At 45.4% G+C, this 26,339-nt stretch overlaps 1 protein-coding gene across 4 annotated transcripts in view; it reads right to left on the bottom strand.

Annotated features, from left to right (window-relative positions):
* KIF16B (kinesin family member 16B) overlaps window positions 1-26,339 on the bottom strand; it is a 342,084-nt gene that overhangs the window by 299,767 nt on the left and 15,978 nt on the right. For all 4 annotated transcript variants that reach the window (XM_066595622.1, XM_066595623.1, XM_066595619.1 and 1 more), the window contains 3 exons: window positions 10,695-10,764; window positions 6,792-6,905; window positions 1,154-1,270 (listed from right to left, as the gene is read on the bottom strand). In XM_066595622.1, the coding sequence (XP_066451719.1) occupies window positions 1,154-1,270; window positions 6,792-6,905; window positions 10,695-10,764 (301 nt within the window). The remainder of the gene's footprint in view (window positions 1-1,153; window positions 1,271-6,791; window positions 6,906-10,694; window positions 10,765-26,339) is intronic.

Raw genomic sequence — 26,339 nt, 5'->3', positions numbered from 1 at the left:
GGAGGAAGACCTGGAAATGGGACCTACTTCAAATTCATTGTTGCATATACTTAAGATATACCACAAATGTCTCAGATAAGAATACCCCTACGGCCCTTGGGAGTGGTTTAGTATGGCATAGTGGCCCTCAGACCAGAAAAAGTTGTGCACTCCTGACATAAGTTAACATACAGAGCAAATTGAGAAGCTGTAATATGTTGAAGAGTTGAACTAGGTTACCCATTGGTATTTCAAGTTGGGGAGTAATGGTATTATATTGGACACATAGAAAAATACACAAATGCTAGCAGTAGGTTTTACCGTAAGCTTTAGACCGCCTGCAGACGAGCGGGTCGGATCTCGCCGCGGGACCTGACCCGAGCACCTGCAGAGACGAGCGCGTACTCACCCGCGCCTGCGGCCCCGGCTCTTTCATGTGCCGGCTGACGGGCAGCCGGCGCATGCGCAGACCGGAGCCGGCGGCCGGGTGAGTGACGTTTCTGTGCGAGGCTCTGCGAGCCCCGCACAAAAATAGGACATGCCGCGGTTTGTTTGCCACGCGAGATTTCGCGCGGCAAAACCGCGGCCGTCTGCATAGGAGTGCGTAGTGTAATGCACTCCTATGCAGGCTTTCAGTGGCGGAAATCCCGCAGGAAATCCCGCCGCGGGATTTCCGCCCGTGTGCAGGCGGCCTTACTTATCCAGTGACAAAAGTTTTGACAGTTGCTCAGGCTGCTATAAAAGCATAAAAGGAAAAAAAAAGCCTTACTCATCTCTTCCATTTGAATGGTGCCAATTCCAACAGCGCTCTACTGCAATGAGGACGTTGTGGCATACGAACATGTGACTGCTGCAGTTAAAGAATAACTGCACCTTTAAGAAACTTTTCACATCATAGCAACATGTCAAAAGTTTGATCTCTGAAATGAAGGGGCTGCAGCATACACCCAGCACCAGAGCCCCCAGATGCCCACTGATGTCAAAGTGACATATCAAAGGTTTTCATGTCAAAAATGTCTTTAAAGTACAATTACTCTTTAATCAGTGGCCAAAGTGAGTCAGTTACTGGCTCCATCTGTCCCATGTCCCTGCTGTTGCTGACCCCTTAAAGTTTATTGTTCCTTTAACAAGCTCTTAATAATGATACTAAAAGGGAATTTTTAAAAATCCATACCGGGTTACCCATCATAGTATAGGACTTTCCAGACCCAGTCTGTCCATATGCGAAGACACAGGCGTTATAACCTTCAAATGCAGACTTGAGAACATCGGTACCAAGATCTCTGAAAACCTAGAAGACATAATAGTGGCACGTTGGAGAAAGGTTTAGAACTGGTTATATGAACATCCTATGAAAAAACTGATTTTTTTTTTTTTAACAGTTCTGAGGCAGAGGCACCAGTTTAATACAATTAGAGATAGAAGTCATAGATTAATGAAGGCAAGGCTTTGTCCAAATGACTCCACACCAGATGGAAAACAGCTTCTTTTCCCCTTTAGTCCTTTGGATCTAATCCCAGTTTTGTCAAAAAGAAAAACATGGACTGTACACTAGGTTCCCTGCACTGCAAAACTAGTTTTAAACTTGGCACAAGGAAAAGCATATCTTAAGGCACAAATAATCATTTTCTATACAGATTTCAAAATTGTTGCCACTGTTTTCACAGGAGGTCACCCGTTTACAAGATGGGCACTTTTACATTAATGGTTCAAAAGTGTTTTATTAGCTGCATCAGATATATTTTATAATTTTATATTAAAATAGTTTCTTTCTCTTTAACTATATCCTAAAGTTTAAAAGAAAAATAATAAGTCAATTTTTTTATGTTGATCCTCTTATATTAGTAGTGTGCGCAGTACTGGATGAACCCAGAAACATCTCATCCTTTCAGCCTCCATAGAAAATAACAGGCACAATTTTTTAGGCTTGGTTTCCATATATTACTTATGTCTGTCTAATTTTTTCAAACTGGAGCCGTACACCATGTACTTTTGGTGGACTTTTTGCTCTAGTTTAGCATCCACAGCTGGGCAGAAAAGTGATGCATCCCAGATGCAATGAATGATCCCATACTAAACTATGGGACCAGTTCTAGCATCAGGTTCCCTCCAGCATCTCACTACAATGCCAAACTCCCCTCTAATCAGCCCTGTGGGACACAGCTGAGCCCGTCCCGTGGTCCTGACATGTCTGTCGCAAGTCAGGTAACTGCTGCAGCCAACCGGATGCTGCAGCGTCACCGTCAAAACTCTTGGTATCAGCAGTCAGATCCATGAGGTCAGGACGTCCGGACGGTGACGATACGGCCTATGATTGGGCACAGCGGTTACCTGACATCTGCCAGACGTACATACTGGGAGACAGGGCAGCGGGAGACGCTCAGCTGTGTTCCAGGGGGTGAATAGAGATAAGTACACTCTTAGCCCCTTTGTCGTGAAAGCATTTTGGTATTTTGTGAATGAAAGGCAAGCCAGGAGTGGGCACAAAACAGAGGAGTTGTATAAAAAACAAACAAAAAAAAAACAACTTTCCATTGCACTTCTTTCACTGTAGGTTCCACTCTTGGTTTTGGCTTACAAATACAGTGGTTCCTCTAGTGACGGTACTAATTTGTACCCGGGTGACCACTGTAATTTGGAACCATTATAACTTCAGACCAGTATGGCCAACTAATAATTATGGGTCTGAAGTCCCTAAAATGTCAACCCAAACTATGGAAACAGTAAGATTAAAATGGTATTCCAGGCATTCAAGCCCTTGCAGTATTGATCTATCCTCAAGATAGGTCATTAATAGATGATCGGAGGGGATCCACCACTTGGGACGCGCAGCAATCAGCTTATCTTCGTCCATGCACTCACTGTAGTGGGCCAGATTTTGACAGGTTTGTCTGCACTAGGGTTGGAGCCGGAAGTATAATAGAAGGCACCCCTTCCATTGACATTAATGGGAGCTAGAGTTTCTATTGCAAAGCCAGCTAGGACACAATGTGGACAAAGCTGTCAACATCTGACCCGCTGCAGTGAATACAAGAGCAGAGATCAGGTGATTGCTAGGGGCCCCAAGTGGCGGACCCCTTCTGATCAACTCTTGATGACCTATCTTGAGGACTGCAAGGAGTCAAATGCCCGGAATATGCCATTAAATACAAATAAACAGATAAATAATACAGATAAGACAACCAGAAAAAGCTGCTGGAAGTTGTAAAGTATTTTCTATACATGAGCTTCTCTATGGTCCCGTACAGAAAACAAAGTGTACCAGAAAGTAAAATGGATCCATCTTCATTGTTGTCCAAAGGAGCCACTCATCCTGGCACAGATGAAAGGCAATACAGAACATGTAGTACCACACTATACTGTATAGAGGTGCTACTAAACAACCAATTAGTGCAGGCCCTTCAGTAATACAGGTGTTCCCGATGCGGTTTGGTTAGATCTACAAGCCTAACACACATCAAGAACATTCGCACTCTTTGTGACATTGCATGTTAAATTTGCTTTCAGGTTACAATGTTCCAGGAAAGACCACTGCATGCTGAAAATACTGTGAACTTCAAGCCATTGTAACTTGAGGGATCACTATACTGATGCAGAATACTGACCAAACTACTTCCACGTGAAAGTAGCCCAAGAACAGTTTCAGAAACCTAAAATATGGCCACATTTAAGTGCCTCTATTATGGATACAACACTGCGACACCCCTTCCTCAGATCAGTCTAAGTGGTTCTACTGAATGTAAGTTGGTTCACAATAGAACCCTATTGTAAATTATGTTTAGTTTCGTAGAAAGTTTCCAGAGGAACCTTACAACTGGTACTAAAACTTCACCAAATTACAACATACAAAAGGAGAGGGTGAAAATTGTCAAATTTAAAACATACCTTAAAGGGGTTGTCCCGCGGCAGCAAGTGGGTCTATACACTTCTGTATGGCCATATTAATGCACTTTGTAATGTACATTGTGCATTAATTATGAGCCATACAGAAGTTATAAAAAGTTTTATACTTACCTGCTCCGTTGCTGGCGTCCTCGTCTCCATGGTGCCGACTAATTTTCGGCCTCTAATGGCCAAATTAGCCGCGCTTGCGCAGTCCGGGTCTTCTGCTGTCTTCAATGGGGCCGCTCGTGCAGAATGCCGGCTCTGTGTAGCTCCACCCCGTCACGTGCCGATTCCAGCCAATCAGGAGGCTGGAATCGGCAATGGACCGCACAGAAGCCCTGCGGTCCACAGAGAGACAGGATCCCGGCGGCCATCTTCAGCAGGTGAGTATGAAGACGCCGGACCGCCGGGATTCGGGTAAGTACTACCCGGTGTGTTTTTTTTAACCCCTGCATCGGGGTTGTCTCGCGCCGAACGGGGGGGGGGGGGGGGGGGGGGCGGGGTTAAAAAAAAAAAAACGTTTCGGCGCGGGACAACCCCTTTAATAGAATAAAGATAAAATATATGATGCCTCCTGTACCATCCTAACGCATGGGCCTGATGGGCACTTGCCTGGGGCCCCCCCCCAAAGCATAGGGGCGCCATACTAATCTATGTATGTTAACATTTCAATGCACCTTGAATCATATATGATAATGTTGTGTGGCGGGATATGAACTTGGCTCCAATCTGTCTATGCTATGTGTGAAGACTAAATTTTGTCACTTTGTTTCACTTTCAAATTACCCAAAATTCCTATTGTAAATTATCCATAATTTCTATAATAAAAAGAGATTTCCAGTCAAATGGATGTGTGGATCCTCCTGTGAAGCGTAGTACGTGGTCTCGTAACTTTCTAGTGTAAGGTAGCCTGGTACTATGAACAAAGAGACGTCTACAGTGCAAGAGGAAAATGGACCCTAGAGACTTAGGCCTCATGTCCACGGGGAAAATAAGAATTAAAATCCGCAGCGGATCTCCCGCGCGCGGATCCGCACCCCATAGAGATGCATTGACCACCCGCGGGTAGATAAATACCCGCGGATCGTCAATAAAAGTGATTCTAAAAAAAATGGAGCATGAAAAAATCTGGACCATGCTCCATTTTCATGCGGGTCTCCCGCGGGGACGGCTCCCGCGGGCTTCTATTGAAGCCTATGGAAGCCGTCCGGATCCGGGAGACCTAAAATAGGAATTTAAAAGAATTTACTCACCCGCAGCGGGCCGGGAAGGTCTTCTCTTCCTCACGGCCGCATCTCCCTTGCTTCGGCTCGGCGGATGTGCCCGGCGCATGCGCGCGGCACGTCGACGACGTGCCGCCGGCGTGAGGAATTCATCCGCCGGCCGAAAAAGAAGATCCGGCCGTGAGGAAGAGCAGAGCTTCCCCGCCCGCTACGGATAGGTAAATTCTTATAAATTCTTATTTTCAGCGCTCATGTCCGCGGGGCAGGAGGGACCCGCTGCAGATTCTCCATGGAGAATCTGCAGCGGATCTGATTTTCCCCGTGGACATGAGGCCTTAGACTTCTGGTTCTCCGGTCTAGGTCGCCGGTTACTAACTGACTCATCCTTCCGAGTTTTCTCGATGTCATTTCGTGCCTGCCACATCCCCATATAATATATATTTTCAGGTGAATAACTCTTTCAGCAGAAAGTGCTGATAAAAGAAATATACGTTTGATTTTATCAACAATTTACATTTTTTTTCCTGTGACTAGTTGTCATAGGGGCCCCAGTACACTGCTTTGCCATGGGCCTACAATGCTGTTAAGACGGCACTGGATGCCACAATAAGTGATGATGATCAAAACTCCAGCATGCAAGAAATCAATATTGATCGCAGTCACATGTACAACACGTGAATATAAAAGATGAATAGCCATATGAAATTCACCTAGGGCAATCAAGCTTCAGTAGTAATGATGGAATTAGATCTTACCACTCCAGCAGAGCCATTCAAATGGCTGACTAGAATCATGTACAGGACCTGTTAACAATCCACAGGAGTTTCCTCCTAACTGGGAAGGGAATAGGCACCTGTCCTGAAATGCCGCCAGTGACTAAATCACCCCATGTAGCAACATGCGGGGTGATCGCCCTGAAAAGAGCAGCTCCGCGGACACCCTGAAGGCTAAAAAACCCATCATGACCCAATTCAAAGTACATAACGGCAGGGACATTATAACAAAAACAACCAAAGTCCGTGGTAAAGGGTCCCAATGTGTTTCATCCTACCCAAGGACCCATCAAGGGACCAACAGAGGAAAAAAACAGTACCAAAGCACTGATAACATTGGAAACCTTAGGAAGTCCACTCATGGTGATAATATGGATCTGAAAATGCTGAAATATTACGGCCATATGAAACCAGCGTGACAGGTGAGAGAACAATAGGAAAAACAGTAAATGAAGCATTTTTGCCTGGAAGTAGCGTAGTCTACTGATAACTTTACTGCGAAACAGGCATTTCTGGCACCATCTTTATAACCAACCACAAGACTGGTGGTGTATTAAAAGCATAAACCAGTAGAAAGGATATTACTAAAAGCCACACATTTACTAAATAAGGGGAATCATTCAGTAACGACGAGCCGAACCTGATTATTTCATTCCATTTCTGTGTCTCTTCTCTGGCATTCACAATAAGTTTCGAGCCTCGAGCATGCCAAAATTCCTATAAAAACCAAGTTCCCCTTCAAACAATTGCACATTCTGCAAGCAGCTACTAAATAAAGGGGCTATCACTGAATATAAAGCAGCGGCCTTGGCGATTCATTTAGCGAGACTACTGCAGGTTTAGAATCCCCTTCCACATCAGTACTTCATTAAAATGAAATGCCCGGAAAGAATTAAGGAAAAATTGATGGCAGAATGAGAAAATCTCTTACCCGTTCTTGAGACACATAGTTGGAATTTTTACAATCTGCTGAGAAGTAGGAGAAGTCATAGGTGAATACTTTCAGGCGCTCTCGGCCAGAGTCTCCGGTGACCCCATCAGGCAACTGCACAAAACAAATGCAAAATTAGGAGGAACCATCTGAGGATAAAGCATACTCATGCCGTGCTATTTACACACTGTATCCTATATTACCCTCAGGTAGAGTATCTATACCAATTTCATGAAATCCTAAACTCCCTAGTGGCAAGGATATGATTAATTAACTCAAGCGCGAAAGAGATGATGTCTTTGCCACGAGGATTTATGGATGCAGAAACATGAAACAAATTCCATTTAAGACAAAGCGAACAGCGATTCTACGACGAGGAGATCATGGAGCTTACGGCAAATTTATTGCTTGTGTTCATTATCTGCGGAGAAAATGTTTGACTAAAACATAGAAAAAATATCCTTTAAATGTCTATCCAGTATAATACACGGGTCATATGACCATAAGATCAGTCTAGAATGCCGAGGATTTTAGTAAAAGAAATGAGGCTCCACTATGACCTCATATACTTTAGGTAGGGATTTTATACAACTTTTGTTATTTTTTGGCAAAGTGTAATTTAATAAACAGGGGGCACACAGTTTTCTTTAACCCTTTAAGGACTAAGCGTGGTAAATTTACAACGCTTGGTTCTGGGCTTTAATCCTGACTGAGAGAATAAGTACAGCACAGGATTAAAGCTCTTGCAATTTAGTAGGAGCAGGTCGGTTCCTCAGCTGTTAATTACATCCAAGGACCGGGCAAAGAAGGCAGAAGCGTTTAACGGCTTCTGCCTTCTCCATTACAGGCTACATAGTGCTTAATACGCACTATGTAGTTCAGAGAAAAAGTGGAAGTGCTATTTGCGGCAGTTCTGGGATTGCTGCCGTGCTGATAGTCTGGTGCATATTTTGCAGGTCATTCTCCATCTTCTGGCCCTGGTGGTGTGGTATTATGTGGGACATGCTTAACCGCACCTGTGGGTAATTAAAGGGGCTATTTAGCCAGGCTGATGCTGGACTGAATTGCTGTTGAATCTTCAGTCTAGCTCTGACTGTGGTCTCAGTCAGAGCTTGCTTCTGGATCGTTTATTTGCCTGCTGCATCTAAGCTAAGTTTGTGTTTCTTTTCTATTGTGTTTATGTTTCCCCTGTCCCACGTAGGGTTAACTAAGAACTGAGGTATAAGGTCAGGTACAGGTATAAGGTCAGGTACGTCCTTGTCAGGGCGAATTGCCTGCGGTTAGGCAAGTCCCCATCCCTTTGGTTATTTTGGTTTGTTATTGTTTTTACACAGCTGGCGCACATTTCTGCGGGATCTGCGGGTTATGGTTCTAGCACGTCCTGGGTGGATGAGATGTATTTAACAGTCCATACTTATATGGTGGGATTTGTGTTTATATCTGAGATGGATCCCACTGACGTTTTGTCAGCTCAGCTAAGGCGCTGACGACTGAGGTCGTTGAGCTCAAACAGCGACATCTGACTTTGGTGGCTCCAGGAAAGAAGACTAAATTTGATCTAACTGACCAATTCTCAGGAAACAGGCAGAATTTTTTTTTCTTGTAGAGTCTCTTGCAGGCTTTTTTTTACGTTGCGTCCAATTTTCTCGGGAGACGAGTCACAGAAGGTGGACATCATCAAATAAAGAGTATAGCAGCAGAGAGATGCAAAAATTAAGATAAAACCAAAGCTTTATTCCTTCATTAAAAATTCACAAGCAGCAACATTTAGACCATGTGTTGGTCTTTCTTTGTGAATTTTTAATGGAGGAATAAAGCTTTGGTATTTTTATTTTTGCATTTTTCTGCTGCTATACTCCTCTTTGATGAATATCCTGAAAGTTTTTTGTCCAAAACCTGATCCTTTGCATAGCGTGCAGACAACTTAGATTATCTCCTCACTTATTGGTTGTTCGTAATATATGCTGCGGAACATTTTTTACTTATTGGACAGAAGGCGGACATAGTCATTTTCAGGCTGCAGGGGGTTTCCTAGGCATGGGCTTTTTCCTTACTTTCCTCCTCCAAAGCCTTATACTCTGTGGATAGTTTTTTCTCTGCCCTAGGTTTAATCTAGGACGACCCCGATTAGGGTGTCGCTGGCAGAGAGAAAGATCAGAGGTTTACATCAGGGAGACTCTCCTGTTGAAGATTTTTGCGCCAAATTTTTGCGCCAAATTCCACTATTGGGCAACAGAGACTTTGTGTCTTGACCCTGCTTAACGAAGTTAGTTTTACTGTGGTCTGGCTAATAAAGACCTGTTGGTTGAATATCTGATGGCTCGCAGCCTTGATTATGCCATGTCCTTGGGCCATCAGAGTTGGCTGACGGATTAGAGAAAGGCAAAATGAACTGGCCACTGTTTTTTCTCTCATGCCTACTGGTGGGGAGGAACCCATGCAACTAGGTTTATTTGTTTGCAACATCAGGAGGGGGAAGAAGTTGCAGTCTAAAAGGCGGTGCTTCACATGCAAACATACCAGTCATTTCGTTCAGAAATGTCCTAGTCATCAGCCTCGGCTGGAGGAATTAGGGGGCCTGAAGGTGGGAGGAAAGGTCCTTCAAGGGCCACTGATTGCTTAGGTGGCATCCTCCAGGCTGGTTCTACCCGCTGAGATCCTTCTTGGGGGCGATAGTGATCTGATCAGTTTTTCTTGTTTTTTGGAGCTGGTATCAACCTAATTCATAACGAGATGGTCAAACGTTTAGGGAAGTAAAACCTCTGGATCCACCCATTCTTGTGTCCACCATTAACACCTCTCCATTATCACAGAAGTGCTTGAAATTTTGCGCTCCGGATATATGTTTAAAGATCGGATCATCACTCTATAAGTCATGGAATCCCTTCCAACGCAGGTAGTATTAGGCCTACCATGGTTGCATTTAAATAATCCTTTGGTGGATTGGGAGAAGAGAGACATCTCTAAATGGAGTCCGTACTGTAAGTCCGGTTGTATCTTTGTAAGGGTGTCTTCCGTGCAAGTAGACGAATTATAATGCTGATCTCGCAGATGTTTTTTGCTCCAGAGGAGGCATATAAGTTACTGACTCACAGAGCGGGGGATTGTGCTATTGAACTTGTTGCAGACTGTAAACTTCCAAAAAGCCGTATGTACAATCTAACTATGCTTGAGAGAAAGTCTATCTAATGTAATGCTGTACTGATTCATCATCAGAATGACAGAACAGAGCAGTTAAAGAGAAAGCAGAAGTCTCAGCATCAAGATGGTGCTTGATAAGCATCAGACCAGAAGCTGTACTGCATGGAAGGGACTGTCACATTCTGGATGTCTAGTGTATATTACAATGAGGTGAGGGGAAAAGGGATGGAAAAATAGGTTTTTGTCTGATCGGCCCTTTAAATGTATGTGTCTAAGTTTCCCAAGACTCAGAATTCGTAATATAGAGCAATGCATGCCCAGCAACCAAACCACTACAACACCGGCTCTGTGACAGTTGGGTGATACATTACAGTTTTCACAAAACACAGATATAACCTGAAAAAACGCTAAAATGAAAAAAATGGAGGATGGAGGAGGCTGTTGCTCTTTAGCTGTCAGCAGAAGTGTTTTTCTAACCACTAGAATACAGACCCCTAGCGCCAATACATCATATACATGTGTCATATGTATATACTGCACACATCCTCAGCCATTCCCTGGCACAAAGCAAGCAGAATAGCAGAAGCATATTACTATTCCGAAGGCCATTATATGCACTTATTAATTCCACCTTGCCTGAACGTAATCATAATAAAAAGGCATGCAGGCATATTACAGCATATTAACTTCTCCTTAGATGAAACCCCTGGGCATCACTAAAACTGCTACATTCATCAAGAATAAACATTGCATCACACTTGCCTTTATATTGGTAATCGTTGTTTTCTTGCCTTCCATTTCAATAATAAATTTAGCCTCCAGATCCTTCTCCCTAAAGAACACATAAAAGAACGTGTTAAGAGCGATAGCGTAGTTTTCCTTGGAAACGCTTGCCTACAAAATCTCAAGGCACATCCATACAAGTATAGCAAACAAAATACATTTAATAATTTTATATTAAGTTAGATATACACAGAGGTGGCATAACCGGTAGATCAGGCAGGGAGAAAAGATGTGATTCAGATGTGGAATGATTTCCCCAAGGTAAGTATCGTTACCGAGATATAGCCAAACGAGAAGATAAATATATATACTCCTTGTCAAAAAAAATAAAAAAATCAAGCACCTTGAAGAAGTTGTTGTTGTTATGCTGCAAAAACTCGGCATGCAGTTACATCTCAGGCCGATATGTTGTGGCATAATTAGATGAATGGCCTTGCCACCCGAGGCCATAAAAATGGTTCTACTCTTGGCTATAAGATGACTCTCAGACGCTACTTGTGTAGAGTTTGTTGACCACTAGGCATTAGAGATGAGCGAGCATACTCGCTAAGGCAAACTACTCGAGCGAGTAGTGCCTTATTCGAGTATCTGTCCGCTCGTCTTTAAAGATTCGGCTGCTGGCGGGGGGCAGGGAGCAGCAGGGGAGAGCGGGAAGGAACAGAGGGGAGATCTCTCTCTCTCTCTCCCCCCTACCCGCTCCCCCCCTGCTCACTCCCGCAACTCACTTGTCACCCGCGCCGGCAGCCGAATCTTTAGAGACAAGCGGGCAGGTACTCGCATAAGGCACTACTCGCTCGAGTAGTTTGCCTTAGCGAGTATGCTCGCTCATCTCTACTAGACATGATTCTACAACGCAATTGAAAAGATTTTAGCCAGTTAACAGAGTCTAAGAGGGGGCGTATTATTGGTATGCGAGAAGCTGGATTGTCATATCAACGAATTGCCCGCCACTAGGGCCGGCCTGACCAGACTGTAAAGAGGTGTTGGGAGCAGTTGATTGATGATGGCATGCTAACAAGGCGAAAGGAACTCCACCGCTACCAATACGTAATGAAAAGAGATGTACATTTTTGAAACCATTTGTTTATGGATAAAGCTTACATATAGTCTTGATTAACCATATCCAACCATTTTGTGTCTACATCTACTATGTTACATATTACCCGCCATCCTCTCACCCACATAAGTGCAATAATTGTTGGAATGGCTCCCAGGCAGGTAAAAAGTACCCAAAGAATCACGGTGACCATATTGAAAGTATGAAGAGGAACAAGCAAAATCAGTGGCAGAATAGGATAGAAGGTGGGCACCAAGTAATATTATCCCCCTTCCCCAAACCCCACCCCTACAATTACTGTATAAAATTTTGTAGGGTTGCTTTAAGCCCTATATGCAATAGAATACAGAGTTTGACTTCGAGCTTGTTCACATCACCATTGCAGGCTGTGATCAGAACTTCTATTGCCATTAAAATCCAAAATGAAATATTTGTAATCAATGGGGTCCATTCGGCGGCATTTTTTTCCATCACAGTATGGATCCATTCATCTGGGTGATTCCGTTTTTCTGCTCCCATAACAAAGCAAGAAACTGGAAACCCCAACACTGATATTATATATGAGACCTAAGGCTCTGTTCAGACTACGTTTCACTCTACTCAACTATGCTATTCTGTCTGGCACAAATGTCGAAAAGGAACGGAAACCAACTCAAATGAAGGCCTTATTGGTTTGCATTGGACTAATAAAAGCCTATGGTTCCGTGTGAAACACGGTCTGAACAGATCCCTCATTACTCATCATATCAAATATTTCTTAGAAAAGCAATCGGGTCTTTAGAGCATTTCTGCCCACAAAAGTCAAAACTCAGCTGTGCCGAGAGAACTCTTGTTATATCTCCGTGTTCGGCAGATGGGATCTTCACAGCAGCACATGGAGCTTTAATTTTGTTACAAAGTCACCCAGGCTCCATGTAAGTGCACAGCCCTTGCACTGCGTTCTCCCTATGGCTCCTCCTATGCTTCACAGTGAAATCAATGCAGAGGGCGATCTACAGCAGGCTCAGCGCGAATAAGTCAGAAAACGAGGTGGAAAATTTCTTTACACTGAAAAAGGAGTGCCATCTGCACATGACATGTTAAAGCAATGAGTATCTGCCGAACCGTACATATTCCAACCACAGTACAATAACTACATTGAAAGTAGATTGTACGTACCAGGGTTGTCCAGTTGCAAACTGCAGATCGCTTATCTGCAGGATAGGCAAACAATAGTAAATTGGTGGGGGTCTGCTGCCCATGATCCCCGCTGATCAGCTGTTTATTGGGCAAGTGCACATGAACACTGAGACGATTTCTGTAGGAAGCAGACCGCTCAATCCCCACTGTAGTGACCCAGCTTGATATTACAGGCAAAGTTCCCATTGAAGTGAATGGGAACTTTGCATACAATACCAAGCTGTCACGTCTGTGCGTCACACAGGCACCACGCTTAGCATGGTCACAGGGTGACGTTCACAACCACTGCAGTTGAATATTACTATGCACTGTAGAACAGTGTGCACAACTCCATGCTGAACAGTAACACCACTCCAGGGAGAAAGAAGCCTGGCCTAACGTAGCAGTGGGGGGGGGGGGGGGGGGGGGGAGTGAAGGGTCCCTGCCTAGAAGCGGAGTAATCCCTCTCGATAGAGGCGGCCCACGGTCTTCTTCCTGGGCCTTGATTGTCCCTATAGAGGCCCCTGGAGCGATAAACTGAACAACAACGTAATACAGAAATGAAAACAGAAAATACAGCTGAAAAGTAAACTATAGCAACTTATCTGTAAGTAGCAGTACACCCAGCACCGAGGAGCCCCGCTCTCCACTACTCCTCTATGGAGCTGAATAAGCAGCACTAAGCACAAGGACGGGTGAGAATATAAAGCTACTCCACACCAGAGGTCTAGCACAGCAATTAGAGAAGCACACCTCCAACCTTCCCCTAGGCATGTCTAATCCACCATGCAGCAAAGAGAAACAGCACCAGCAGTCTCTGTACACGGAGCATTAAGCCTTGTCCTGCATAACAAGGCAACAGGTCTTGGCCTGTGTCGAGGCCACGATGCTGTTGCGACCGACAAACCGCGACACAAGCTACGCCACAGCAGGGGGAACGGAGCTGTCTACATCCTGCAGAAATGAGCTCAGTGGATGAGCACATCAGCCAAACAGCCAGTCAACGGTGGTCAATCAGTAGCTTACAACTGCACAATCCCTTTGACAAGTGTGTCATATCAAGAAAAGGTGCAAATGTCAAGTTCACCTCAAATCAGATCAGCTAAGAAAACATCTGCAATACTGCAGTAGCATCATAAAATATCTGAGCGACTATTACAGCTGCAGTATAACGGCTCTGATGGAGACTAATAGAGCTTCTTCATATAAATGATAAAGACAAACCCTTCAAAATCAATGGACCAGATACAATAAGCATTTAAAATGTAGGTTTCCTATACTACATAAAAGGTGGTATTACAATGTACCTTACAAAACCCTGTAGCACAATAGACCTGCGCTCATGCTGTGTATAGGCGGCTGGGACCTATATATAGAGTGTAGAGGCTTCTCTATAAAGCCTCCACCATATACTTTACATCATGAAACACTTTGGGTTAAATAATACATGACTGCTATAATTTCTACTCATCCATGTTGGAGCTGTTATTATGGTCACTTACATCACCCTTCCATATTACAGCGATTAATAGATCTCATGGATTATTATGATGCAAACGTCTTGCATAATTAACATGTTGCTAGAATAGAAATAGCATATAATTTATACCACTCATTTTTATCCTCACCATAGATTCAACTTCGCACGGCAAATTCTAATAAGGCGTCTGTTTTCTCTGGCTTACTGTGACAGCAGATCAAAATGTATGTTCAAAGGAAACATTTAGCGGTTGACAACAGCAAGCAGCAGGGAAGACTTCACACCTCAACCTTCATCTTACTGCATGCTAATAAATAGCAACCAACAATAAGCAGAATTCACAGGGCTCTCCTATACCCAGCTGCACAGACTGCCATCACCGACTGACTGGGTGGATATAGTATATCTTGACTTTAGTAAAGCATTTGACAAAGTATCTCATACCATACTTATTGAAAAAAATGACCAAATATGGGATTGATAAGGCAACTGTTAGGTGGATGCACAACTGGCTGAGTGATCGTACTCAAAGAGTAAGAATGTATCAAGTGGGGTACCACAAGGCTCTGTCCTAGGCCCAGCGATGTTTAAAATTATTATAAATGTTGTGGAGGAGGAAATTGAGGGCAAACTGATCAAATTTGCCCATAACGCAAAGCTAGGATGGATAGCTAACACTTGAGAAGAGATAGGACTTAAAAAGATCTGGAGAAGCTAGATCAGTAGGCTGTGACTAATAGAGATGAGCGAGCACCAAAATGCTCGGGTGCTCGTTACTCGGGACAAAATTTTCGCGATGCTCGAGGGTTCGTTTCGAGTAACGAACCCCATTGACGTCAATGGGCGACCCGAGCATTTTTGTATATCGCCGATGCTCGCTAAGGTTTTCATTTCTGAAAATCAGGGCAATTCAAGAAAGTGATGGGAACGACACAGCAACGGATAGGGCAGGCGAGGGGCTACATGTTGGGCTGCATCTCAAGTTCCCAGGTCCCACTATTAAGCCACAATACCAGCAAGAGTGGGCCCCCCCCCTCCCAACAATTTTTACTTCTGAAAAGCCCTCATTAGCAATGCAGACCTTAGCTAAGCACCACACTACCTCCAACAAAGCACAATCACTGCCTGCATGACACTCCGCTGCCACTTCTCCTGGGTTACATGCTGCCCAACCCCCCCCCCCCCCCCCCTGCACGACCCAGTGTCCACAGCGCACACCAAATTGTCCCTGCGCAGCCTTCAGCTGCCCTCATGCCACGCCACACTCATGTCTATTTATAAGTGTGTCTGCCATGAGAAGGAACCGCAGGCACACACTGCAGAGGGTTGGCACGGCTAGGCAGCGACCCTCTTTAAAAGGGGCGGGGCGATAGCCCACAATGCTGTACAGAAGCAATGAGAAATATAATCCTGTGCCACCGCCAACAGGAGCTGCACACGTGGGCATAGCAATGGGGAACCTATGTGCCACACACTATTCATTCTGTCAAGGTGTCTGCATGCCCCAGTCAAACCGCGGTTTTTTATAAATAGTCACAGGCAGGTACAACTCCGCAATGGGAATTCCGTGTGCACCCACAGCATGGGTGGCTCCCTGGAACATACCGGCTGTACATAAATGTATCCCATTGCAGTGCCCTGGACAGCAGAGCTAACATCAGATTAAATGCAGGTGGCCTTCGGCCCACACTGCATGCCCCAACCTGACCGGGCTTTTTAATTCATAGACACAGGCAGGTACAACTCCCTATTGTGAAGTCCCTGTGGACCGACAGCATGGGTGGGTGCCAGGAAGCCACCGGCGGCACATAAATATATCCCATAGCATTGCCCATCACAGCTGAGGTAATGTCATGTTTAATGCAGGTGGGCTTCGGCCCACACTGCATGCCCCAGTCAGACTGGGGTTCTTTAAAAGTGGACACATGTAGTTACAACTCCGTGTGGACCGACAGCATGGGTGGCTCCATGGGACCCACCGGCGGTACATAAATATATCCCATTGCAGTGCCCAACACAGCTGATGTAACGTCAGCTGTAATGCAGGTGGGCAAAAAATTAATTGGATTACACTGTAGGCGAGGGCCCCAAAAAATTGGTGTACCAACAGTACTAATGTACCTCAGAAAAATTGCCCATGCCCAACCAAGAGGGCAGGTGAAACCCATTAATCGCTTTGGTTAATGTGGCTTAATTGGTAACTAGGCCTGGAGGCAGCCCAGTTAAAATAAAAATTGGTTCAGGTGCAAGTTTCAACGCTTTAATGAGCATTGAAACGTATAAAAATTGTTTAGAAAAATTATATGAGCCTTGTGGGCCTAAGAAAAATTGACCGTTCGGCGTGATTACGTGAGGTTTGAGGAGGAGGAGCAGGAGGAGGAATATTATACACAGATTGATGAAGCAAAAATGTCCCCGTTTTTGATGGTGATAGAGAACGATGCTTCCATCCGCGGGTGCAGCCTACGTATTGCTTAGGTATCGCTGCTGTCCGCTGGTGGAGAAGAGAAGTCTGGGGAAATCCAGGCTTTGTTCATCTTGATGAGTGTAAGCCTGTCGGCACTGTCGGTTGACAGGCGGGTACGCTTATCCGTGATGATTCCCCCAGCCGCACTAAACACCCTCTCTGACAAGACGTTAGCCGCAGGACAAGCAAGCACCTCCAGGGCATACAGCGCGAGTTCAGGCCACGTGTCCAGCTTCGACACCCAGTAGTTGTAGGGGGCAGAGGCGTCACCGAGGACGGTCGTGCGATCGGCTACGTACTCCCTCACCATCCTTTTACAGTGCTCACGCCAACTCAGCCTTGACTGGGGAGCGGTGACACAGTCTTGCTGGGGATCCATAAAGCTGGCAAAGGCCTTGGAGAATGTTCCCCTGCCTGCGCTGTACATGCTGCCTGATCTCTGCGCCTCCCCTGCTACCTGGCCCTCGGAACTGCGCCTTCTGCCACTAGCGCTGTCGGATGGGAAGTTTACCAGCAGTTTTTCCACCAGCGCCCTGTGGTATAGCATCATTCTCAAACCCCTTTCCTCTTCGGGAATGAGAGTGGAAAGGTTCTCCATATACCGTGGGTCGAGCAGTGTGTACACCCAGTAATCCGTAGTGGCCAGAATGCGTGTAACCCGCGGGTCACGAGAAAGGCATCCTAACATGAAGTCAGCCATGTGTGCCAGGGTACCTGTATGCAACACATGGCTGTCCGCACTAGGAAGATCACTTTCTGGATCCTCCTCCTCCTCCGGCCATACACGCTGAAAGGATGACAGGCAAGCAGCATGGGTACCCTCAGCAGTGGGCCAAGCTGTCTCTTCCCCCTCCTCCTCATGCTCCTCCCCCTCCTCCTCAACACGCTGAGATATAGACATGAGGGTGCTCTGACTATCCAGCGACATACTGTCTTCCCACGCCTCCGTTTCCGAGTGCAAAGCGTCTGCCTTTATGCTTTGCAGGGAACTTCTCAAGAGGCATAGCAGAGGAATGGTGACGCTAATGATTGCAGCATCGCCGCTCACCATCTGGGTAGACTCCTCAAAGTTTCCAAGGACCTGGCAGATGTCTGCCAACCAGGCCCACTCTTCTGTAAAGAATTGAGGAGGCTGACTCCCACTACGCCGCCCATGTTGGAGTTGGTATTCCACTATAGCTCTACGCTGCTCATAGAGCCTGGCCAACATGTGGAGCGTAGAGTTCCACCGTGTAGGCACGTCGCACAGCAGTCGGTGCACTGGCAGATTAAACCGATGTTGCAGGGTCCGCAGGGTGGCAGCGTCCGTCTTGGAGTTGCGGAAATGTGCGCTGACCCGGCGCACCTTTCCGAGCAGGTATGACAAGTGTGGGTAGCTTTTCAGAAAGCGCTGAACCACCAAATTAAAGACATGGGCCAGGCATGGAACGTGCGTGAGGCTGCCGAGCTGCAGAGCCGCCACCAGGTTACGGCCGTTGTCACACATGACCATGCCCGGTTGGAGGCTCAGCGGCGCAAGCCAGCGGTCGGTCTGCTCTGTCAGACCCTGCAGCAGTTCGTGGGCCGTGTGCCTCTTCTCTCCTAAGCTGAGTAGTTTCAGCACGGCCTGCTGACGCTTGCCCACCGCTGTGCTGCCACGCCGCGCAACACCGACTGCTGGCGACGTGCTGCTGCTGACAGATCTTGATTGCGAGACAGAGGTTGCGTTGGAGGAGGAGGAGGAGGAGGAGGGTGGTTTAGTGGAGGAAGCATACACCGCCGCAGATACCAGCACCGAGCTGGGGCCCGCAATTCTGGGGGTGGGTAGGACGTGAGCGGTCCCAGGCTCTGACTCGGTCCCAGCCTCCACTAAATTCACCCAATGTGCCGTCAGGGAGATATAGTGGCCCTGCCCGCCTGTGCTTGTCCACGTGTCCGTTGTTAAGTGGACCTTGGCAGTAACCGCGTTGGTGAGGGCGCGTACAATGTTGCGGGAGACGTGGTCGTGCAGGGCTGGGACGGCACATCGGGAAAAGTAGTGGCAACTGGGAACCGAGTAGCGCGGGGCCGCCGCCGCCATCATGCTTTTGAAAGCCTCCGTTTCCACAAGCCTATACGGCAGCATCTCCAGGCTGATGATCAATTTGGCAATGTGCACGTTTAACGCTTGAGCGTGCGGGTGCGTGGCGGCGTACTTGCGCTCAAACAGTGGCGCTAGCGACGTCTGGACGCTGCGCTGAGAGACATTGCTGGATGGGGCCGAGGACAGCGGAGGTGAGGGTGTGGGTGCAGGCCAGGAGACGGTAGTGCCTGTGTCCTCAGAGGGGGGTTGGATCTCAGTGGCAGGTTGGGGCACAGGGAGAGAGGCAGTGGTGCAAACCGGAGGCGGTGAACGGCCTTCGTCCCACCTTGTGGGGTGCTTGGCCATCATATGCCTGCGCATGCTGGTGGTGGTGGCTCCCCGGCTGATCTTGGAGCGACAAAGGTTGCACACCACTGTTCGTCGGTCGTCAGGCGTCTCTGTGAAAAACTGCCACACCGTAGAGCACCTTGACCTCTGCAGGGTGGCATGGCGTAAGGGGGCGCTTTGGGAAACAGTTGGTGGATTATTCGGTCTGGCCCTGCCTCTACCCCTGGCCACCGCACTGGCTCGGCCTGTGCCCACACCCTGACTTGGGCCTCCGTGTCCTCGCCCGCGTCCACGTCCTCTAGGCCTACCCCTACCCCTCAGCATGCTGTATTACCAGTAGTGCAGAAACAGAACGCTGTAATTAAATGTGCCACTTATTGGCCTGTGGTTGGAGGCTGACTTCGCTTACGGAACGCACAGCAGAGCCAGGAAATAATTTTGCGCAAGCCTGCTGTAACACTTAGCTGGCTGCGTATGAATTAGGAGGACAATTACCCCCAGCACAGACCCAGTAGACTGAGGACAATCACAGGCAGCCCAAATAGATTTTTTTTCCCAAATGTTTTTGGAAAGGCCCACTGCCTATATTCAATAAATATGTCTTCTGTCCCTGCCTCACCACTACTGGCCCTGGAGTATGTAAAATAAGTGCAGACTGTTGCACTGTGGACTGGAATACAGCGGTGATGTAACAGCCAACACAGAGCCAGGAAATAATTTTGCGCAAGCCTGCTGTAACACTTAGCTGGCTGCGTATGAATTAGGAGGACAACTACCCCCAGCACAGACCCAGTACACTGAGGACAGTCACAGGCAGCCCAAATAGATTTTTTTTCCCAAATGTTTTTGGAAAGGCCCACTGCCTATATTCAATAAATATGTCTTCTGTCCCTGCCTCACCACCACTACTGGCCCTGGACTATGTATAATTACTGCAGGGCGCAATGCTCTGCACGGCCGATATACAAAAAAAGTGCAACACTGCAAAAAGCAGCCTCCACACTACTGCACACGGTTAGATGTGGCCCTAAGAAGGACCGTTGGGGTTCTTGAAGCCTAAAATACTCCTAATACTCTCCCTATAGCAACTCCAGCAAGACAGCACTTTCCCTGATCTCTGTCAGAATGCATCTGTGGTGAGCCGCGGGAGGGGCCGATTTATATACTCGGGTGACACCTGATCTCACCAGCCACTCACTGCAGGGGGGTGGTATAGGGCTTGAACGTCGCAGGGGGAAGTTGTAATGCCTTCCCTGTCTTTCTATTGGCCAGAAAAGCTCGCTAACGCCTCAGAGATGAAAGTGAAAGTCACTCGAACATCACGTGGTACTCGTCACGAGTAACGAGCATCTCGAACACGCTAATACTCGAACGAGTATCAAGCTCGGATTAGTACGTTCGCTCATCTCTAGTGACTAACAGAATGGTATCTAGTAGAAATGCAAAGTCTTACATCATGGTCCTGGTGTTTGTTGTGATGATATCACCGGAAGTCAGGTGACAGCTGCAGCCAATCAGAGGCTGCAATGGAACCTCCCATTCTCTTGGCACCTGCACTCACATCCTGGGCGTCATGATGCTAGGAGTTCAGAACAGTGATGCTGTAATCTGACTGGCTGCAGCGTTCACCTTCTTTCTGATGACATCATCTGTCGCAACAAACATCGGGACCATGGTAGGTCTGCAGCGATGCATCACAGTGGCAAAGGAGGGATAAGCACAGCTCCTTTTGTTATTTTAACACAGGTACAGCTATCAAGGAAATGTAGTCCAGTAGATAGACAACCCATTCAGCAAAAAAATGAATACTGGGAGATTGCAGCTCTGTAGCCTGCAGAATTGTGAATGCAGCATTGGACTATAATACAGTGGTGAATGGGGTTAACAGTTTAATTCGTTCCGTGATGGAGCTCTTAATCCAAAACACTCGTAAGTCAAATCAATTTTCCCCATTGAAAAGAATGGAAAAGCCATTGAAGCTCTCCAATTGATTTCAATTGGGATGCCGTTGCCTGATTAAAAGCAATAGGATGCCGACACCCCCGCAGTGGTTTTCGGGAAAAGGCTTTAAATATAAGCCCTTCCCTGAAAAATCATCCCTTGTTGTAGTAAAAAAAATAAATAAAATAAATAAATTATATATATATATATATATATATATATATATATATACATATACACACACACACACACACACACACACACACACACCTCTGTCTGCCGCTGCCTTGGCTCAGGCGCGTCTGGCCGCCGCTTGTCCTACCTGCATTGCTCTGAAGCTTTTCAGCAGGTGCTGAAAGGGCTGTGTCTGATTAGCTGAGCGCTCAGCCAATCACAAGCAGCTCTCAGTCATTCATTGAATGACAGCAGAGCTCTGCCTGTGATTGGTCACATCGTTCAGCCAATTAGACGCCAGCCCTTTCAGCAGGCGGGGTTTCAGTCTCTCTGCTCTCTTTTTGGAGGAAAGAAACAAATAAAACTAGCAACAAAAAGAAACATCCGTTTTTTTCCAATGATCTCAATAGGGTTTAAAAAAAACAAAAAAAACAGAAAGCATTATTATCCATTATTATGGACAGAAAAAGTTGCTTTATTTCAGTTTCTTGCTTCCAAAAACAGAGCAGGGACGGAAAACCTGAACAGACCCCTACCGCGGTTCAGAACCCTGTATGCAGATCCGAACAGATCTTTCACATGACTTCCATTTACCTTTTTATGTGCATTCAGTCTATGGTGTAAATTGTACAATGATGTGTAAAACACATTTCCTATTCACCTTCCTCGTAAGCCATCTAGATGGTAACTGCTACTCAATAGTAGTTCTGTCTAGAATCTGGAAAGTTTTACAGTTTTAAAGCAGTTCCCCTTTTATTATCACAAAAATAAAATAGGCGATTGTACTCTCATCTACCCGCAAGGAGCAGCATTCGTGGATAGGGTTTTACAGGGCACTAATACTTAATAGTTTCTACCAATTCATATAACTATTAGGATATTTATTGCTGAGCAGTTTGCCCGGCCACTCAGCTGAGCTTATACAGTCACATCATTATCAGCGGGCTATCTCTATGCACTAATACATTCTGCTTGTTACCCATGTACTGTAGGATTATATATTCAGAAAGCAAGCCCTTCTGGGAAATTCACATATGCATACGAGTGGTTTATTATGTTCAGAAGTAGCTGTGCAGAATTTTGAGCAGTTGATTAGGAATAATCTGTACAAAGTGTGGCAATATTAAGTATTCTGTGTTACACTTGTTTAAGGGTTAATATGCAGCTTAGTTTGAAGCAGTGTTTTCTGAAGACCATATTTAGTCATTGCATCTGCATTCTTGTACTCCTGCTTTCCCGCCAACCAAACGGCTTCCATTGACTTCAATGGAAGCCGTCCATGCGGGATCCGCAGAAAAATGGAGCATGCTGCTTTTTTTTCTCCTGTGTGTGATCCACACACCGGGAAAAAAAAGACATCTGCAGGTATTTAAATACCTGTAGATGCCCAGAGATAGTCTATTGGCATATTGAACTGCGGACCATCCGTGCGAGTGACCCATGCAGATTCCGCAATTCAATTATGCCCGTGGACATGAAGCCTTAGTGTAAGTGATGTAAGCAACATGTCACTTAAAGTTATTAATTTTTAAGTGCTAGACTTTTGTAGGATTTGCCTATCTTTACAGCAATAAGATTTACCTAAGGGTATTGCTCTACTGTGACTGGACACTATGCTTTATTTTGTCCTGCTTTGTACGATAAATAAAGCTCAATGGGCTGGGCTCGTCAGGAAGGGCACAGAGGTGACTTCACACAGTTAACATCTCTTGTTCTATCGCCCATAATCATCAATTAATTTGGACGCATGAGAAAACTGAGATCCCGGTAACCTCATTGCCAATTCTAAATTAAAATTTAAAAGAGAACTCCAACAAAAGCAATGGGTACAGACTCTAGTAACAGACAAGGGACGTTACTTAATGCATAGTTTAAGGCTTGCAATGGCCTCAGGATGCAATATTTTCCATATATAATAGAAAGATCATTGTAGCTTAAACCCAATTAAACACACAATGTCACATTCTGGCAGGTGTATTGGTTAATATTAAAGTCCAAAATGACCGTCCCTCCAGTTGGGTCCTATACAAGTTGAGAAAAGCAATTGTCTTTAGTTACTGACAAACTTTTTTTGCTTTTGTTTTTTTATACGAGATCCACAGGTTTCAGTTTCCCAATTTATATTTGGATAGCTAAAGCCCCCCCATAATAGATCCCCTCAGCACTATGCATTAATCTCTAGGAAAGACAAATATTGCTACAATGTATAAGCTCTAAGACCACAATAAACACAAATAAAAATAAGCAGAGATTCCACCGACACTTAAAACAGCCACACTTTAAATCAACCACCCACGCCAGGACCCACTCTCACTTCTTTGGTGTTTGCAGCAGCAACTCCAATGAATGTTCTTTCAATAATACTCAGACACTTCATCTTATGTACAGAAAACGTCTTAGCAGTCATCACAGGCAGAATTACAATGAAAAGGGACACCCATATACAGAAAACACATTATTCACCATTCGCAATAGGTGATGTTACAGCTCACCTCCTCCCCCTCCCTGCCCAATAACGTCTGCAGTAAAACTCATCAGCTCATTGAACTGCATAGATGGCAAAGCAGGGGAGGGAGGGGAGGAAAGAAAGGAAAGGAAGGAGATAGTCACAGAGAAGTGGCTCACAAGTTAATAGTAAGTCACAGTTTACCATATTTTTGCTACAGAAATCACATCTCCTCTGCTCACGCTTGCTGTATAGCATTACGATTTTGTGTGTATGTTATAGATATTCAGGGAGCAGCATCTGCAGTTCTCTGTGCAAAGTTTATAGAAGACAGCACAGCAGCTCTTCCTACCAGTCCTGAGAGGATAAGAATCACATGTACTTCACCTACAGAAGGGAAGGGGAGGAAAATACTGGATACAAATATATAATGCCCAAAAATAGTGCCATTCCCCATGTACACAAATAGCAGGTTATACTGAAAAATTATCTGAAAAGTTAGGTTTGCAAATGCAAGATAACAATAGGGGGGGCCCATGTACAGACAATAATTAAAAAAACTATCTACAGTCAGAGCAGATTAGACAAATGGACTATAGGTCATACATTACATAAAACTTTTTCTCTTGGCTCAAAAAATTCCAAGATTAGTGGTGCGAAAAACCATGCTAAAAAAAAGTTACAACTGTGATGAATTCCTCTAACAGACATCCTCCATAAGCCATCTGTCACGTATAGTATATATTTAGCATGTACAATTTGGTCTTTTTTTACTGGCACAATAATGTGGATTTCATATCATGAGAAATTAGAATCCATACTAAAATTCAACCACGGTTAAATGGGATTCCAGGGCAATATATCCTCATTATAGGTCATCAATAATTAAATCTGCAGGGGCTCTGCAACTTGGGATCCCTGCCAATCAGCTGACTCTTTGGCCACGGTCAATCAAGGGTCGGATGTCCGTGCCAAAAGTTATGGAAAAGCTTTGCTCCCATTAAAATCAATACCTTCTATCACACTTGTGGCTCTGGGGACAGATACGGACATCCGTCTGGGCTGCACTGACAACAGCTAATCAGCGAGGATCCTGAGCGACGGACCTCTACCTATCGACTATTAATGACCTATCCTGGAGAAAGGTCACTAATAATAAATGTCAGGAAAAGGTTAGGTGCATCGGTATTGGCTGAAAAGATACTCATAGTATTGAGAGATGCACAAAACGTGCACGGAAATAGAACCTATTATTCGCAACGGGCCTATTTACACATGCAAAGCCGGAAAAGTTGCATCTCTGCAAACACAATATCAATCGGATTTTCTCAAACAGATCTCGCGCTCGCCTTTATGCCCCTACATATTACTATGAGTGCACATATAGAACAGCTTGCCCACTTGTATGGCGGTACATTCAGCAGTTTCTAAGAAACTTCTCGGAGTATACACAAGGAGCGCAGTGCACTTATGTGAGAGTCTCACAAGCAGCCCGCTCCTTCCAATTAGAAAGAATTCATTTTTGCACCCTGTGCATTTTCCTCAATGCCGTGCTCTCCTGATGTCATATTAATGGGTCTTCTAATAAAGAACAAGCTTTACAGGCAGCATATGTTTCACTGAGAAATATTCTCCCTTTGCGTCATTTGTTTACCGCGACTTGTGATAATGGGAGGATCTTGGGACACCAAAGCCCCTCAGTGTGGAGCAGCAGCTGTCACCGCATTTATAGAATCCGCCAGATACTTCTGAGAACTGCTGATAAGAGCGCCGGGCTGCGCGCACACTGAAGGCTGCAGAAAGCTTTCATGTCTGTCAGATGAACACGACAGGAAAAAACGGAGCCGCACAGACTAAAAAGAGCTGCAGCCCCCTGGCGCACTAGATGGAAGTATGCGGCAAAACGGGAACGAGAGAACTACTTAAGTAAAGTCATAAGTCCGAGCTGTAGGCAACTATCGAGGTGGGTTAACCCTTTCCAATCCAGTTTCCCTGCCACCTGCACGCTCTTTAACTTTTATTGATTTTGCATGGGAGAGCACATTGTAGATTCCTTGGAATTACTCAACAGAAACACATAAAAATCATCTGTCATAACGATTTTATTATTAGTGAAAATTAAACTTGAGTTATAAGTTTCAAATTGGAAATATAATTTGTAGTAATTCTGTAAATATTTTTTGTACATTTTTAATTTACATTCATAGAATAAGACTACTCACATCTAATTCCTCTAATAACGACATTATCTCTGTAATACAGCGCCATCCGAGAACTGTATAGCATATCTCTAACACTATGCAGGACAGCTCTCCCACATCTCTGTCCTGCATGGTGTTAGAAACACGTGTCAGACTTCACCGGACATGGGAGCTATGCAGGGAAATCGGAAAGTCGGATGAGGTCCAGCGCTGGATTGGAAAGGGTTAACATACAACAAGACAGAAGAAGCTGTGATAGGAAAACAGTTCCCAATGCCACAATATAAAACCTCATTTTGCCCCATAATGGG

This window comes from Eleutherodactylus coqui, chromosome 3 (genome assembly GCF_035609145.1).
Source record: "Eleutherodactylus coqui strain aEleCoq1 chromosome 3, aEleCoq1.hap1, whole genome shotgun sequence".
NCBI lineage: Eukaryota > Metazoa > Chordata > Amphibia > Anura > Eleutherodactylidae > Eleutherodactylus > Eleutherodactylus coqui.
Note: the sequence above shows the minus strand (reverse complement) of the source record. Positions and strands in the feature narration are given on the sequence as shown.